Source organism: Sebastes umbrosus, chromosome 9, assembly GCF_015220745.1.
Source record: "Sebastes umbrosus isolate fSebUmb1 chromosome 9, fSebUmb1.pri, whole genome shotgun sequence".
In the NCBI taxonomy this organism is placed as follows: Eukaryota; Metazoa; Chordata; class Actinopteri; order Perciformes; family Sebastidae; genus Sebastes; species Sebastes umbrosus.
The window spans coordinates 28,078,674-28,097,396 of NC_051277.1; the positions used below are offsets into that span (position 1 = coordinate 28,078,674).

At 42.8% G+C, this 18,723-nt stretch overlaps 1 protein-coding gene across 1 annotated transcript in view; it reads right to left on the reverse strand.

Annotated features, from left to right (window-relative positions):
• The window catches only part of gfra3 (GDNF family receptor alpha 3), a 48,841-nt gene that overhangs the window by 13,935 nt on the left and 16,183 nt on the right, over positions 1–18,723 (reverse strand). The window contains exons 2-6 of the mRNA XM_037779265.1: positions 11,913–12,209; positions 7,092–7,163; positions 5,050–5,404; positions 3,090–3,199; positions 727–861 (exon numbers count right to left, since the gene is read on the reverse strand). Coding sequence (XP_037635193.1) covers positions 727–861; positions 3,090–3,199; positions 5,050–5,404; positions 7,092–7,163; positions 11,913–12,209 — 969 coding nt within the window. The remainder of the gene's footprint in view (positions 1–726; positions 862–3,089; positions 3,200–5,049; positions 5,405–7,091; positions 7,164–11,912; positions 12,210–18,723) is intronic.

Below are 18,723 nucleotides of genomic sequence, written 5' to 3' on the forward strand. Positions count from 1 at the left end.
AATTTGATCAAAATGTCATCAATGAACCAATTCAGTTTGAAGGGCCAATAGACAACAGGTAACTAAATTAGGGCTGTCAATTGATTAAAATATTGAATCAAGATTTATCATGATTGTCTATAGTTCATCGTGATTAATCGCACATTTTTTATCCGTTCAAAATGTACCTTAAAAGGAGATTTGCCAAGTATTTAATACTCTTATCAACATGGAAGTGGACAAATATGCTGCTTCATGCAAATCTATGTATATATCTATTATTGGAAATCAATTAACAACACAAAACAATGACACATATTGTCCAGAAACCCTCACAGGTACTGCATTTAGCATAAAAATATGCTCAAATCATAACATGGCAAACTGCAGCCCAACAGGCAACAACAGCTGTGAGTGTGTCAGTGTGCTGACTTGACTATGACTTGCCCCAAACTGCATGTGATTATCATAAAGTGGGCATGTCTGTAAAGGGGAGACTCGTGGGTACCCATAGAACCCATTTTCATTCACATATCTGGAGGTCAGAGGTCAAGGGACATTCACTCTAGTTTTAAAACTAACCTGAAATTAGTGGCGTTAAAACAAATTTATGTTAACACGTTATCATCGCTAACATTGACAGCCCTAAAATAAATCAAACTCATCAGATCTGAAGTAGTCCAGCTCTGCTAAATCACTGCACAGACCACACACAGTATATGAAACATGTATAGAGTGTAGACTCACGCAGGCAGGTGTTGTGGGTGAACATGCGCTGCAGTCTCAGACAGTCCTGCCACTGGTTGCCACTGCCTTCACAGTTACACCACAGCGACACGTCTGCAGAGCCGTTACTGATGTAGTTGGGCGTCATGATGGTGCCTACAGGTCAGAGGGGTCAAAGTTGGCAAATGTTAGCTTTGGACAAGTCAAAGGACCTACATGTTTTACTTTAATGTTAAAGGGACTGTTTGTAACTTTTTACACGTATAAATCTACCGGGTCGGGATCCCATGCGCGCTCCCATATGTGCGCTCGCGTGTGGCCGGAGTCTCTCCTCCTCTGCCTGCCTGCCCTCACTGACACAGAGCGCGCGTTCTCGCTCTCTCGCTCCACATCTAGACGTGCATGCGCGCACACTCCACACTGCAGAAGAGTTAATAGCTCTGAGAGTATCTAGTGAATGTACAGTGGACGTTTGTGCAGAAATAACTGCTGCAGCTCCTCCAGACCAACAGAGGTTTTCCGTGTCTTGTGAAGTGACGGGGCTCCGCAGCGAGAAACGTTGTCGTTTCCGACCGGGTGCCGGTGTCTCCCTGCGGGCGCAGTCGGAAGAGGATAACGTTTCTCTTCCTGCTTCAGCCCCGGCACCGACAGTGATATTGTGCTTTTAGCTGACGTGTGTCGCCTCACTGTTTTGTGCGATGCTCGTTCATGTCTATTTAGAGCGAGCAAGCTGGAGCCCGACGCTGACTTTCGTTGACTTAACGGCCACAGGTGTCGCTGTTAACAAGCATTTCTGAAAGTTACAAATAGTCCCTTTAATAAATCTGTATCACAGTCAAACACAATCACCAGAAACACATCAGCCTGAAAGCCTCTGGCTTCTACTCTGCATTTTACTTTGAGCAATTTGGGAGGAAATCAGCTAAATTGTTTCATGGAACCACACAGAAAGAGGATACTGTTCTTTTACTTCAAACTAAATTTGAAACATAGCCTGTAGAAAAACATGATGTAGGCTCTGTGACGTTTCCTGGGGGAGCTGAAGGGACATTTTGCCTGGAGTCGGTGTTTTTCTGCTCAATGCCGTCTTGGCAACTTTGAGAAGCAGAAGGGCCAAATTTTGACAATAATGTGGATGAAGCTGAGGTAGCAAACACCTCAGCTGAGTGCGACATAAAACATCCCACTTTTACGTCTTGAAGAAACAGTTCAACAGTTTTGGGAAATACACTGACTGGCTTTCTTTCTAAGAGGGAGGTGAGATAATCAATAGCACTCTCATGCATTAACTTTAGAGTTGGAGCTGGGTCGATTAGCCTAGCTTAGCATAAACACTGCTAAAGCTCATTAATAAATGTTTTCTCCAGTGCACTGCATTCACATTGTGTGATTTACCTCGATCAGCTACCACTTTGTAAATATTTGGATGATGTTGGTTGTGCCTTTAAGAAAGCTATGAGCCTCATAGAGAAGTCATCCATCACTGTCAGGGCGATCAGAAAGCCACTCAGAGCCTCTCTATCCTCATCTCTTGTCAGCTGTCATGAGTCCTCACTTTCTATCTTGCTGCTTCTTCTCCTCCACCTCAGCTCTGTCTGATCGCCACGCTCACCCACTCTCTGTCTCTCCATCCATTACTCTCCCACTCCAGACATCTATCCTTACGCCATCCACTCCGCTCCATCCTCTCTACAGCCACGGTTATTTGGAGATTTGGGCATTATTCGTACTCTGTTTTAGAGAGTCTTAGGACCAGGGTCGGAAATGAACTTTTTTCACTGCCTACTCGACAAATGGTTTTATTTATTAGTGGTTATCAAATAACAACAAAGACTAAACTTAATTGTCATGTTTTATCTGTATTTAAGTAGGCTAAATTCTCTAAGATTTGAGGCAAACGGCGCAATACATATTTGGAGTTTCGCCCACATCCTAACTCAGCTATTTAGCTTACTATCTAAGTAGCATAAGAGATATAATTACTAGACTAGTCTTACTAGTTTGATAATTTGATGATGACTGATGATGATCTATTTATTGATTGGTAATAAATTGGTGGTAAATTACAATGTGGGGTCCAACAGGACAGGCTATATATATATATATAGAGAGAGAGAGAGATAAAACTTGTCGTGGTGCCTCTTTTCAGATCTTTATCAGAAATCAAAACCACTGCAAACTTATAATCTATAGTTCAAATGCCCAAGGCCTCTCTAGTTCCAGGGAAACCTGTATTTGGATTTCTAAAATGTCCTGCAGACAAACTCGATAACATGCCAAAACATCCTCTCCTGGAAGTTAAGTTGAGCTAAAATGCAGCCTTCTATTTCATGTGATTCTCATCATATCTCCTTTCCCATCTCTTCCCCCCTTGCATCCCGTACCGATGAGTCCAGCGTAGGCTCGGAGGCACAGGCCTGCTGAGTCTTTCAGACAGCCGCTGGCCGTCAGAGGAGAAGGCTGGCAGTTATTAAGGAAGTCAGCCAGTCTGGACCTGGCAACAACACAAACAACAACTCAACATCAAACACAAGAAGCGGGCAGGAAATGTGGATGTGCATGTTGGAGTGGTGTTTACGTGCATGTAAATATGGGTTCAACAGATGTAGGGGTTTCAGTCCAATACCGATGTTCTTTAAAAAAAGGATTGCCACATTTTAGTTCTTGTACATTTTGTCTTTTCAATATTACTTTATGTTTGATACTTTTGCTTTGGACCCACTGGTCCTTCAGCTTTTTCTCTATTTATAAAGGGGATTTATATGGATTTCTGAGGGCAAATACCAACTTGCTATTTTGTGCCGATTTTTAATGTCCTTAAATTTGTATTAGCTATCACTGTTTTCCCCATACATTAAACATTTCAGGATGGAAGAGCCAATTAAACCGTCATGGCACACTAAAATTAATGAGCAATCATTATCATCATCACCATAAAGACCCAGCCACACCAGCACATAATAGATTGAAATTTGGGTGAAATATATTCAGTGCATGCAAGATAAATCCATAAATGCATTCACAGAAGAAAAGTAAATCTGCAAGAATTGTTCTCATAGAGTTCAACTTTGATGAACTTTGACACATGAATTGGCACCATGGACCAATAGCAAACCAACTTCACAGTGCTGAGCTGTGAGGAAATGGGGAGGTGGAGAGTCCTAAACAGAGGAAGCTTCCATAACAGCTGTGTTGCAGCATCCAATTTCATGTAATCCTACTCTGTCAAAGTATAAACTGCTCTACAGATAAGGTTAGGAAATGAATAATGTGATATATTTATTTTATTACAATTTAGACTAACATAAGCTGCTTTGGAAGATTACTTGGTAAACTATTTACTCGTTTGCATTTGGTCTCAAACATTATTTTACCATCTGAAGTTGCTCGCCAACTAGCCCTGCAAATAGCCACTATGTCATCCAGCGCTACCTATTTTGCAGACTGGTGTGATAACAATTTATTCATGCACACCTGTGCTGACTCTGTTTGGGTGAGAGTGAGAGAAGGTTCTGTAACTTGGTGCAGTTTTGGTTAAGTTATTTAAAGCTTCAGTAGGCAGAAAGTTTTTGGCATCATTGGGCAAAAAATATTATAATTCAAGTAGACTTCTGCTCCTCCTCATGGCTCTGTTTTCAGGCTTTAAAAAATAGAGCCCTTGACGGGAGACTTTGACCAATCACAGGTCATTTCAGAGAGAGTGTTCCCATTGGCTGTGCTCCGGCTGGTGGGCGGTGCTTGGTATTTCCTCAACTGATCTCAATGCGGCTGCCGGGTCACCAACTTTCTCATTTTGCAGCTAAACAGTACACTACAAGATGGTTCTATAAACATTTGAGGAGAGAAATAGGCATATTTGACCATTTGATCAGAGTTTGCGAGTGATTGACAGCCAGCTCTAATAGACGGCAGCTAGATGGCAGACTCCAGCTCGGCTCTGATTGGTAGTTTTCCTCCGGTCTGTGAAATCTTGCAGATGCCATTACAAGCACCGGAGGACACCGAGACACATGATTTTTTTCATTCATTTTATGAAAATAACTTTTTCTAATCATATTTGCTCCATTTCTACCCACTGCAGCTTTAAATGTCAATGTTTTATTATGAATATACAATTAAATTTAAATTTTCCATGAAAGAAAAGTTACAAAAATGTTTGTGTATGCTGTCAATTATAGTTCTTAAGAATATGCAAAATTCGGAAAAGGCAGGTTGGACTTTAAAAACAACAGAAATCAGAATTGGCCAAGACGGTTGCAATTGGTGCATCTCTAAACCTGCCCTATATGATGTAATTTTATAGTCTTTTACATTTTAATTAACAAACAACATCAGCCGTCTAACCTGCAGAGGTCATCTCGGCGGCAGAAGCTCTGCTGGTGGAGGCAGTTAGGTTGCAGACCCTCCATCTCCTGGTAGGAGCAGGAGGGTACGATGGTTTTCCTCCTCCTCTCACCGCACAGAGTGTTGGTGCAGGGGCAGAACAGGACACCCAAGCTGTACTCCTCAGGGACCCTCTCCAGGAAGCGCCGCAGGGCCCGGTGGCACTTGTGCTGGTTGCATCGGCTGGTCCCGGGCATCCGTTTGGTGCAGGCCAGGACATACTCTGATCGCAGAGAGCCACACTTCTCGTACAGGCCGCAGTCCTGTGCTGCCTTCAGGCACTGGTTCTCACCATCCAGTTGCATGAAAGATGAGGCTGAGGGGGGTGAGGAAGAGTCGAATTAGCCAAACACAAAACACATATACAGAAAGTTATGAAGAGGGAAATGGAAGTGCCAAGCCTCATACAATAATTGCTCAAAAAGTACATTTTATAGCTATTATTGTTTAATCTACAGGACTACATGGGTTATGTGTAAACATGGGGAATAAAAACTCCCACACAGTTAAGGTTCAGAGTTCCTATTGGTTAGATTTTTACATTCTGACAGAAAGGAGGCTTGTGGAAATATGTCGATGTATACTCAGCGTTTGTGTGCCAAGAGTGACAATTATGGGACTGAGAGCTGCTTCAACCTTGTTTTTCTTAACAACTATAGCCTTTCACTTCATTAATGGTCATCATCCTTCCTCAGTAGCCTTCCCTTAAATTGAACTGATCCCAAAAAAGATTAGAGGTAATTAACTCACAAACTTCACAGTAAACTCAAATAAACTAAAGAAAAACTAAAATACAGATGAAATAAACTAATGAATTGTATTTAAACACCATCATTTGGTGTCCTTAAAGTAGGGGAAAATTCACCATTTGCAGACTGGGTGAGAGTAGGAATACCAGAGGAAGAAACTCGTAAGTTAAATGAAATAAGTCGTCCCCTGGCAGACCAGGCCACCAGCGGCCTGCTACTTTGGGAACCTTACAAGTGTTGGAGCAAAAATGTAGAGTTTACTTTGTCCTGAGGGTGGTGGAGGAAAACTCATGTAATCTCCAAAATGGGAATGGGTTCATCCTCCGGGGTGCGTATGCCTATGCTCAGTAAACTTCATGGCTATTCAAAATAGAAAAAGGCAAAGACAGGGCCACATGGTCAAAGTTTGACCAAATGATCACCATTTGGTAAAAGAAACTTTGGTCATGTGGTGGACAATCATGATGATTTATCCTCTATGAATATCCACAGCAAAATTTAAAGGAATACTTCATGCACAAAATGACCATTTGTATATCAGTAACTCACCCTGTCTTACCTTGAATTTGTGAAGAAAACTTTGTTTTTCTCGCATGCCTCCACACGGCCCCCGTTTACTTCAATTCATCAAGACTTTTCTCAGTTTTTGATTCTTCACTCACCACGGAGGCATGAGAGAAAAACTTTCTTTGAGAATTCAAGGTAACACAGGGTGTTCCTTTGGGTTTGATCCTTGGGCTCCACTTCCAGTGGGGCAAAAGTAATGTGAGTAATGACTGACTGTAACCTGCTAGCTCAGTAGTCAAATCCAGCCCAGGGTGTATATCTTCATCCTTATGAACTTTAAAGCTATTTTTCTGGCCCCACAACTGAAAAATAAGCCAGCCAACAAATCAACAATTTCATTTTCATATCAGTTTCGTTTGAAAGTCTGGCTGGTCTAGCTAATCCAGCCCAGGTTACCCAGCACCACCAATATGAATGTACAAAGACACATTCAGAAGGTGTAAATAGGTGCTGAGTCTGAAAAAAAGGAGAGAGGAACAGAGTGTCCTCAGCTGGACACTAGTTACTATATCTTCCCTGATACATATTAATAAGCATGTCTGAGGCTTATGATTCATTGAGCAGCTTCACTTGTATGACTACGTGTGTGACAGTGATGTACACCAGCTCAAACTCATTACAAAGACTCCACAAATGACTGCTGTGTGTGTGCTCGTGTCTGTGTGCATGTATCAGAGTGTGTTTTACCTGCCACTAAGGAGGCCATGCGAGTATCCATTCGTGTGTCGTCATAGGGAGATATTTCCAGCTCATCCTCCCCTGCACGGTAAAAAGGAACACATAAACGTTGGCCAACAATCGAGGGATCATTTACAATGTGACCCACAGTAGCTCGGAAGGAACAAATGTAAGACAAACAGTGGCAAAGAGAGCGAACGGTAATTGAGAAACACACCAATGAAACTCAATGTGACCTCCCTTTAAATGCAGTGGAAGGAGGTCATCAAAGTCATCTGCAACAGGGCCAAGAAATGATTTGAGAAGATGAATAAAACAAATGCGTTACTGTGTTTTTCACAGTTGTCCCGTTAAAGAAAAGCTGTTACGTTGGCTGTGATCATTAAGGCCATGTCCACTCTGAGGCAGGTCAATTTGAAAATGTAGTGTCCAAACTCCTTCTTGCAAAACTAACTTTAAGTTACCTTGTGACTGACATCAGATTTTCAGGATCTATAAACAGGCAAGTATTTAGCAAGCTTTCAACTGCTGAACATAAAAGTCTGATGATTACTGTTTGATCCCTGTTTTAAAACTTTAACCTTTTCCTTTATGATACCGAGGTTATTGTGGTCGGTTATGTCATTGCACAAAGAGTCAAGATAACACTTTATGGAGGTATATACGAGTAAGCAATTCAGGAAAGAGATATGACAGTGGTGGAAAACCCTCCTATGATAAGAGGATCATGAGCGTAAACATGAGTCATCTGCAACATCAAACATGGACCCACACTGTCCAAATCACCCGACATTATAATGCAGTCATACAGTATAAAAGAGTGATAAACAGATCAAACCCAGTTATACTGGCTTCACCATCATGATAACCGAGATACAGTATATTCTCTGTCTAAATTAAGTTGTCAGCGTATTTCCTGACAGTTCACTGCACTGAATTGACATTTACTTTACAAAAGCTAATTAGAAGAACAACGTCCTCCCCTGCATCTCCTCTACACTGTAGAGGGGTCACTGAAGTGGAAGCATCCCTTTGCACATTCAAAACGTGCCTCTGTGAGTCTGTGATTAAGATTTTATCCTGTGGGGAACATGAATGTCTGGACCAAAAGCACTAATGTAACTAAAAAACAGTCCAACTGGCTCAGCCTTCCTCGACTGGACTGGAGTGCTCACATTGATTGGTGGATGTCACTATCATTTCAAAGACAGGGCTGTGTAACTTTGGGTAAAATGAAGCAAAAACTATGAAAGCAGTGCTCGAAGCTGATGTAGTCGAGAAGAGAATGAGGTGAGAAGATCAATATCAATCTCAACTCTCTTTGTTAAGTATGGAGCTAAAGTCAGGACATAGTAAGCCTATAGAGCTTAGCATAAACGGTGTGTTACAGCAACCCTGGCTCCATCCAAAGTGATAAAAAAAGAGACTACCAACACCTCTAAAGCTCACTAATTAAAATGTTACAGCTCATTTGTTTGATTAAAACAGACAGACACGAATAAAAATGCAAAAGTGGAAATAAAATGTGTTGTTCCAGACTAGAGGGAGTTACGTGGAGTAACTATTTTTTTGCTGAGCGAGGCTAATCACCCCCCAGGCTCCGGCTCTACTTAATGCACAATAAGAGTGGTATCAATCTTCTCTTCCACTCTCCTCTTTTGACATCATCATTGTTCTTCTTATTACAAGGGGCTTTATATCCGTGCAACACAACGTCATAAAAACAAACCTCAATACTACGGCCCCTCTGTTATTTAAATCTCATCAACATGGCCAACGTGAGAATAAAGGTGAGGAAGATAAGGTGGGCAGACCCGATGTCACCGCGAGCGTTGATGGACTGGTGGACGAGCCCTTTGTTGCTGCAAATTATTTAAGCATAATCAAAAGTTCAAACTCAATGAAGAATGTAATGGCATGTAAAGTGTTTATGTATGTAAATCCTATTCTAGGCTATATATTTATGGTAATGACACGCTAGAGCAGCCTAGCAGTGTTAGGAACTGAAGAGTGTGTAATTACACTAATGCTCCGCTGACTAATAGGCCACAGGGGAGGAGGAGTCCGCTGGCTAGCGTTAGCTCACTTACTGATGCACACATCACACCAGCACTCCGGATATGCTTCAGTTACTTTGTGTGTGTGTGTGTGTGTGTGTGTGTGAGGTCTTTTTGACTGGACCTCACTTCTACATGAGGCTGGTTTGGGATGATGACATATTTTATGGTTAAAGAAAGATGATCCAGGTTTGCGTAAAAGTGTTCAGATGAGGGTAATGGAATAAACGTACACTGGTCTTTGAGCTGGACATCCACTGTCCAGTCTGTGCTGCTGTAGCCATGATCACAGATTGGTTTTCTATAGTCTACTCCAGGATGTTTCTCTGGTTGTCTGTCTATGTCTGTAAATTACAACAAACGCCGGTGGCGTATTGCTTTAATGTTCATGAGGCGTGTTCTGCAGCCGGACTCATTTCACATGGTGGGACCAAACTTTAACTATCCTTAAGAGCTTTAAAGGATAATGCTGGCATCGACGTCTGTTTTTCTTATTGTCAGCAAGACTGATGAAAACAGCAAAACCAACAATAAATAAATTGAAACTACTGACACATACTGTCTGTGTATCCAAAGTTCTGCCATAGAGCTCCATTGTTGTATAAAAACACATCAATGATCCACACCGTTGCACTCGGTGACACACACACTGTAGTTTATTTTGACTCAATCTCAAATACACCGTCCTGCTGGCCCAAATACTCCCTACTAGAGCACTAAATATGGATTAATCCGCCGCTGAAAATCCACTATTTATATAAAGTTTTTTTTAATTATTGAGACATTTTTAAATGTGAGGTTTGAGGCTGAGAGTAAGGAAGTCAGAAAGCATTGACCGATGGCGTAACACATTGTTGGTGCTGGTATTTTGTAGGGGATTTTTAGAAAATAAAATTAAGAATAGCTCAGCTTTATCCTTTAAAGTGAGCCGATGTAACTTCAGCTGAACAGCAGCCACTGTGGCCACAAGCGGGACAATTACTGGATGCGTATCTTGCAATGAAAGCTGCACTGATACTGTTGTTTTGTCCTTCATGCCCATGTTTGAGTTGTTATAGCTCACTTGTTAGCATACAGTTAACTATTTACACATCCAGCAGACACAGAGCAACATTAACATCACTTTACGATGTGCTTTACACTTCCCCTGTGAGGACAGCACAGACATCAGCTGGAGTCCATGTAAGGACATCAGCTAACCATCCCTGTGTAACCCCGTACACTATAGTGTCCACCTGATGCATGTAAGTCCATTCTCTCTCTTTTAGCTCTGGTTTGGTCTCCACCAACTCCGGAGGGAAATATCTGTCTCTTCAGCTGCTACGTGCTCCACTATGTTCACCAGCTAGTTTTTAACTTTTTGTGTCTACTGTGCTGGTGCTGAGCAGGTAGTGTGCATCAGGCTTATAGGAGGTTGTTGGCTAAAAACAGCTACTAGCAACCTGAATGTACCCTCTCACTACATCCATACTGGGATTGGCTTCCCCATTAAGAATGTCATGATACCAGAAATTTTGCAGTCGATACCACTGAAATTCCACGGTTCTAGATACCAATTCAATGCCTTGTTAAAAAAAACAAAAGTAAAACAATAAAGCCTATGTACTTCAACATAAACTCCTTAATTGCTGTTTGCATACTGGTTTTTGTTTGGAAGTTAAAGGGTCTATTTGTAACTTTTAGAATTGCTTGTTAACAGCGACACCTGTGGCCGTTGAGTCAACGAAAGTCAGCGTCGGGCTCGCGCTTGCTCGCTCTAAATATACCTGAACGAGCATCGCTCAAAACAGTGAGGCGACACACGTCAGCTAAAACCACAATATCACTCTATATTTCACCTGCTTGTCAGTAATGTTAGCTGACCAGACGGAGGTCTCTTCATGAATCAATGCTGGCTTTTCCTGCTCAGCCTCCGGTGTCGAGGTTGAGCAGGAAAAGCGGGTCGCACCGGGGCTGAGCAGGAAGAGAAACGTTACCGTCTCCGACCGGGTGATAACGTTTCTCGCTGCGGAGCTCCGTCACTTCACAAGACACGGGAAACCTTTGTTGGTCTGGAGGAGCCGCAGCATTTATTTCTGCACAAACGTCCACTGTACATTCACTAGATCTTCTCAGAGCTAAACTAACTCTTCTGCAGTGTGGAGTGAGCGCGCGTTCACGTCTAGAGGTGGAGCAAGCAGAGCGAGAACGCGCGCGGTGTCTGAGAGAAGTTAAGCAGGCAGAGGAGGAGAGGCTCCGGCCACACGCGAGCGCGCATGTGTCCCGACCCGGTACATTTATACGCTTAAAAAGTTACAAACAGTCCCTTTAACAGGTCATAATTCACTCTCTATTATTTATTTTATATTGTATATAAAACAATTGTATTTATTCAAGTTTCTCAACAAAAACTACATTTTACAAGATTACAGTTGAACACACCAGTACGTTATAATTTACCTTTGACTAATAGTAATACGATCCATCCTGCTGATTACAACACAGATTTATTGTTTGCAATTTAGCATTATCAGGGAAACAATAGGGTGCGTCCCCTGGACACGTCGATCGTGAGTTTACTGCGTCCTAAACGCATTTTCTATCGTCCCCAGGACGTCGGGACGCTGTATTGTACCTGCGGTACTGTAGAAACACAAGTACTGTCACGTTTTCAGAATTTTCGACATGGTACCGAAGTATCGGTTCTCTTGACATCCCTATACCCCACGACCTTGAACTGGATAAGCTAGTATACATCCCCCACACCCCTAGCCCCAGCAGAGACCTGACTGACCTGGCAGCAGACGAACCCTCCAGTATATGCGCAGGCACTGCTCCTCCTTGCGGAAGCCGCGCTGGCACTTGCAAGCCAAGAGAGCGGGGTGTTTAGCCAGCAGAGCGTCTTGTCTCTCCAGGCACTCGGCGGCCACCTGCTCCCCCAGCGGGGACACCGCCGCGTCGGCCGCACACAGCTCCAAGCCCCGGTACAACGCCTCGCACCGGAGGTCGTCGGAACACACTCGATGAGCTTCAACACAGTCGGTGGGAGAGGGAGGGAAGGGGAAGATGGGTGCTGAGGATGGCAACACACCTAAGAGAGGACAAAAGAGATGGAGAGAGACCTGTTAAAGAAGTCACGAAAACCACGTGTCAAGGCCTGGACACACCAGAAAGTACAGCAAAAAAATGTGTGCGTCTGTGCGAGATACGTGGTTCTAGAGGTATGGTGACGTAGTGACCCTGTTTACTCCTGGAATAAACATGCAGATTGGGTGACCGGCTCACAAGAGGAGAGCTAAATACAAGTGGAAACAACCACCAAGACACATTGTGATTCCAGTACTCAAACCGCTTGCCGAGGTGGTCTGGGACGCATTTGACCACATATCTTTTGTAGTCTGTCGATGCGTCCTGATGCGTCCTAGACAACGGCGTAACCGTAAAATACGTCTTCGAAGCAGCGGTTCTCCATTTGTTTCTCCTTTTTCTCATCTCCAGTTGGTTCTCAAATTGTGATTGCCATATTTAGCATTATGGAAATTAGTTAGTTAGGGAGTTTAAGAACATTAGTTGATGTTAGCTTAAAATTTTGACACAGTTTAACGTTGATACTAGACTAATACGATTTATCAAAACTTGCAGGTGTGCAAAGCTGCATTAAAAGTAGTGACAGTCTATTTTGCCTTGTTTAAAATAGATATTGTAGTGAGAATGAAAGAGTTTTTGTAAGTTCTCTTTTTGGCCAGAGGTGTTCTGAAGCGGCTGCCTGATGGGAGTAGCTGGATGGAGTGGTGTAGCTGGTGTTGAGGGTGCTTAGTGATGAAGTTTGCCTTTCTTTTTACTGCATGACTGCAAAGGTCTCAGAGTTGTGCTTGATGGGGTGCCGCTGATTTGGGTGCATGCTTGATGATTCTTGTGATTTTTTTCTTGCCTTTCTCTGCAATGTTGTCTGTGAGGACTGATTCGATGGGCGGTCGGTATACTGCTGTTAAAATGTCCTGTTTGACATTGAAACCTTTCAGCCTCCTCAGGAGAAACATACGCTGTCGGGCCTTTTTGTAGACCCTGTCCACATGTTGCGCGGAGGACAGATGGTGGTAGATCTTAGTGCCAACGGGTATTAAAAGATCTCGACCTGTTCCACCAGCTGCCCCTCCAGCCTGTAGTGGTCCAGAGAGAGGGTTTTGGGTGCAAGGTGCCCAGCGCCCCCCCGCAGGACAGCTGTTTGGTCTTACTCATGTTCAGTTCCAGGGAGCTCTCCTGGTTAGTCCAGTGTTAGTCCTTGGAGGCGGTGCAGAAGTTTGTGTTTACTGTATTAAAAGCAGATGAAAAGTCCGTGAATAAAATCCTGATATGAGTTCATAGAGGTTCCTAGCCACTGTACCCAGAAGAGTTAGGCTGGCATCCGCAACTCCCTGTTTCGCCCTGCAGTCAAACTGGAGCGGGTCCAGACTCTCACCCACCATGGTGGTCAGCTCCCCCGTGACCACCCTCTCTATGCATTTGTTAGGATGGAGGTGAGTGCCACAGGCCCTTAGTAAAGTCACCAGACAGATGATTTAGCAGAGAGAAGAGATATCAGACAGGTCTCGGACAAAGTTAATATTCTCCTGATTTGTCTGAAAAATGACATTTTAGTGTCAGAGAGTGCTCGGAAGATATGTGGCTTGTGAATAATGGGTCCAATATTATGGGATGAAATAAGTCATGAGGTCATGTCAGGGCTAACCTCTGTTCCACTGGCTTCTCTAACTCAATGCAGTCACTCATTCAGCATTTCTTTCATCAGTCTTTTCCGAAAAAAAAGATGCGTGTACTGTCCACATTCTAAGACCAATCTGCTCTACTACAGCACTTGCTACGAGAAACTGACAACTTTGTGATTTTAACAAAGTTAAACAACGATTACTTTGTGAGCACAGATACAGCTCCCATGAAAATGTACAAGTGCGGCATCGTAACTTAGTTTTGTCCATATCCATAAAATTCAGCAACGTTGTTTTCTAAAGTTATTTTTTTCGTCTTTCTAGTTGTAATCTCTGCTGTCTAAAAATGTCTACAGCTTCAGTCCTTGATCTTGCAGAGGATGCAATAGGTTCCTAACATAGATCTTGGGAGATCACTTACTTGACAGTTCCCATGCTTATAAATATATTGCAGTAATTCAACCCTCTGAGACCCACGGTAGACATGTTTGTCTTTTTTTAGGGGGGCTACAGGGGGTCTTTAGGGGGAGATAGCAGGTCAACAGATGTCACATAGAAGTGGTGTAAATCATCTGAAAACTGGGATCCTGAAGATTAATTTGAGGAGCACCATATAAAAAGCTATGCTGTGATTTGGTATAGAAAAACTTTTGTCATTTGGAGACTTCTGCAAAAATGCAGAACTAATGTGATTGGATGGTGAGCACTTCTTGTTCTGGAAACTGCTCAGATTCCCCCTTATTGTTAATAAACCTAGGGAAGCCATCCATTCTCTGAATGCTCTAGGTCTCTAGTTTGTGGCTGTGAAGTTTCATGAGGCTGTGATTATCCTAGAGGTCACCACAGGTCATGTTATACAGTGACGTCAAATTTCAAAAAATGGTCTCACTATATGAAATTGCTACTAAGGGGACTAACATAATCACACATGAATACAGTTGGGCCACAAGAGTCTCAGCTTTCCAGTCATACCAAAGTTATGTAATTCCAAGGCTGTTCATGGACCCCAGTATGCAGAAACCATTTTTAGAATAGCTGAAAATAACATATTTATACTGCATACAAAAAAACGACATGTTTTTCCCCAAACTGCATGTGATTATCATAAAGTGGGCATGTCTGTAAAGGGGAGACTCGTGGGTACCCATAGAACCCATTTTCATCCACATATCTGGAGGTCAGAGGTCAAGGAACCCCTTTGAAAATGACCATGCCAGTTTTTCCTCGCCAAAATTTAGCCAAACCTTTGGAGCATTACTGAGCCTCCCTCCCGACAAGCTAGCATGACTTGGTTGTTATCTATATGATGATATCTGTTCGGGGTTAAGAGTTTAGGTATGAATTCATGCTCTGATGGAGCATCAAACAATCTTTGAATCCTGTATTTGGTCTGTATTACTCACACCACAAACGAACCACATCGGAGTTTGATTGTAAGCAGACCGAGAGCCTCCTTTTCAAGCATTCTCGCTGTGGTTGATGGTTCACATCAGAATTGCCAAACAGGTAAACTAAACAGTACCAGAGTTTGTTTGAACCACTCCAAGGTGTGAAAGAGAACACTGTGGGCCAGACGTCATGCCCATAGTCAAGGACAAGCACACAGATTGCTTCTACTCATTCAACTTTCAATGCACATCCTGTTTTTGCTCTTTTTTTCAACCGGATACTTTTCTGTTTACTTTTCTTTTATGACAAACTACAGTAGATGCTCTTCAGCCAAGATATTCAGCCGTGGGTGAGTGGGTGTCTAAGCCAGGCCTGTCACAAGAACTCATTTTGTTGGACGATATATTGTCCCAGAAATAATTGCAGTAAAAACTACATTATTGTCATTTTAAGACCATATTATGCCACTGATATAATGATAATATAATAGCATATAATACAAGCACACCCTTTAAAAGAGCAATGAACTTTCTTATGAATATTCAACATTGGAATGGAATGTGAAAAATATAAAAAAAAAAAAAATCCTAAATAAATTAAATAAAACCGCACAACCAAAACGTGAAATAAAATGGACTCTTGGGCTTTGTTAACGATGCCCAAGTCTTATTATGTTAGGGGAAACTCTGCTGTTTATTAAGGCATTATGTTGGTTGACATGTTGTTTTATGTAAACAAACACGCATGTAAACACAACGGGCAGCAAAAATGATCAAGGTCACGTCTAGGACTGTCCTTGAACAAAGAAATTCTTAGTCAACTAACACTCCTACGATTTGGTTGACTAATCGATTAGTTGATTTAATCGCCAGATCTGTGAAACCAAGTTTCTCCACAAAGAATCACACAAAAGCACCACTTTTAATCTTGTGTTTATCACAGATGTGCTCACAGATCTCTTAGAAATAAGTCGAAAATGAATAATCGGCTAAGTAAATCGGCGTCGACTAAGAGCAAACAACCAATTAGTTGACTAGGGGCAGCCCTGGTCACGTCCATGAATTGTACGACAACTCAATAAAGCAATCATTGTGACAGGCGTACTCGCAGCAAGTTTTCATTTATTGCAGACTGCGGTTGAATTGTGCAGAACCCAAAGTTTCTCCGAAGAGGAGCTGATGTTTTCTGAAGTGTGGCTGCTTCGATTTGCAATAGCCAAAAGGAGAGGCTCCCCTGGTAAAATCCAATAGCTGATATATGCACATGGGGAAGTGCAGAGAGAAGTTGTTTGAGGACAGCAGAAATGTCATACGGGGAGGAGAAATAGGGGAACGGGAAAGATGGATGGAAAAAGGGAGAGGTGGGGAGCGAAGGAGAGGGCGAGAGAGATAGAGGCAGACACGGGGAGAGAGAGCGTGCCAATGTGAACCTTGATGGGTTGGACACGCGCACAGTATGAGGCACAATCAGCATGCACCGCCGAGAAATGATGTTCTTAGAATCACACAAAGATGCGCACATATGCACGCACGCACACACATACACACGCAATCGTAAAAAAACAACACAAACACACTCACGCGCATGGCTGCCCTGAGAAGGACCCTTTTATGTATGTGTCCTGCTGGGAGGGAGACTGGGAGGGAGAGAACCCATCATTACTACCAGAACACAATACTGCACAACCACAGGGGAGGGGGTGTAGGGGGCAAAGCAATCTGTCTAAGACACACACACACACACATACATACTCACATTGACTTCCACACACACATCTCGGTGTCAGAATAAAGTGGCTGAGAGAGCATAAACAGCTTAACATTCAGTGCCGGATCAGTAGACAGTATGTAAATTGAATACTGAGTGTGCTGATGAAAGACTAACCACATACATAAAACATTGTTGGTTGAACAAACAGCCTTTGTGGAGCGGCCCCCGTCCCACCACAACTCACTTTGTCCACACATCAGACTCGAGGCTTGATCCCGACCACCTCTCTCTGACCAGAGGCTGTCCTGTAGACATGCCAGCGTCGCAATCATCAAACTTTTACAAACATTTTCATCTCCGCTGCACAGGAAACACAGTATTTTTTCCCCTTTAAACCCAGTGCTCCTATGGGGTCATCACACATAAATGTCCTCTCTGCAGAGAGACTTTGTGTGAGTCTCAGTTATGACTGAGCCAAGTAGTGTTATGTTCCTGTGGAGGGTCATCTCAGTCATCCTGCCAGTTCGAAATAAAACTGCTTCACAATTTTTGACAAAGAACAAAAAGGTGTTTAATTGCACACGAAAAAAGTCCAATGAACTCACTTTAGCGGTTTGAATAAAGAAACTCCAATGTAGCCCACCTGGAGCCACATGGGAAAAAAACTGTTGGCATTCAGATCAGCTGCTAAGCCGAGGCAACAGATTAATTAACTGTGTGAATGGACTGTTAAGCTGAACGCACTGTTTAGATAAAATGTTAAAATAAGGCTTTTAAAGTATGCATCTAGCATTCAGAAAAAAAGTGTGGAATTTGAATTCTGTGAAGATAAAAAAAAGCAGCATTTAATCATCATAACTAAAGGAGGGGCCACAGAGGCCTGGTACGATCACTTCTTTCTAACTCCACACCTCCAGATTTATTTACTTTTCTAACTTGTAGTCTTCAGACCCAGCCGACACTGACTCAAGTGACATCACTTGAGGACATTCGTCAGCCTTTACACAGCTCCCTCTGCAGACACTTAAGGCTTTATACTACCTCTTCTACATATGCAGTAGATCTTCTAATCTGTTTGTTACACAGAACCATCTGCGAAGCCGTCGATGGAGATTGTTTGGAAAAGGGCAGACACTTTAAAAAAAAAAACCTGGTGATTGGATCAGTCTGTCAATCAAACTCTTGCCGAAGCCAGTTGGGAGAAGAGCGAAAACATCTTTTCCATCTAAAAAAGCCTTCAGTGCCGTTCTTTGCTCTTCTTTTAATGAAGAAATACTCTCCAGTTCTGATAGAACTGATGCTGCTGCAGTATCTACGCTAACCTCTTTAGATCCGCCATTCTTGTTTTGAACGAACAGTCGTCGCTCTGTGTCATCTCAAAGCTCTAAACCCGCAGCTAGCTGACAGCAGCTCCTCACAGGACGCTGATTGGTCCGTGCACTGGCTTGGACGGACACAAATTCGTTACTTGAAGCTTGACAGGATGGATTTTTGTGTGACATTTGATCCCGCGTTTCCTGCACGATGTTGTGATATCACGAGAATCCAGCTGCCGTGCAAGGTAAGTAGAAGTCCCCAACACCTGGAAACACACTTTGATGTGTAAAATCGGTGGAGTTCCCCTTCATTAGACGTAAAGGGTAACTTTTTAAATTTTTCAACCCTATTTCTCCATGTTTTTATGTCTAACTGGCTAATAGGGACAACAATTTCTGAAATTGGTCCCGTATTGAGGGAGAACGCTGTAGACGGCAGTGGTTCATGAGCTGCAATATGGTGCTATTAGGGCAAGCTGGCACC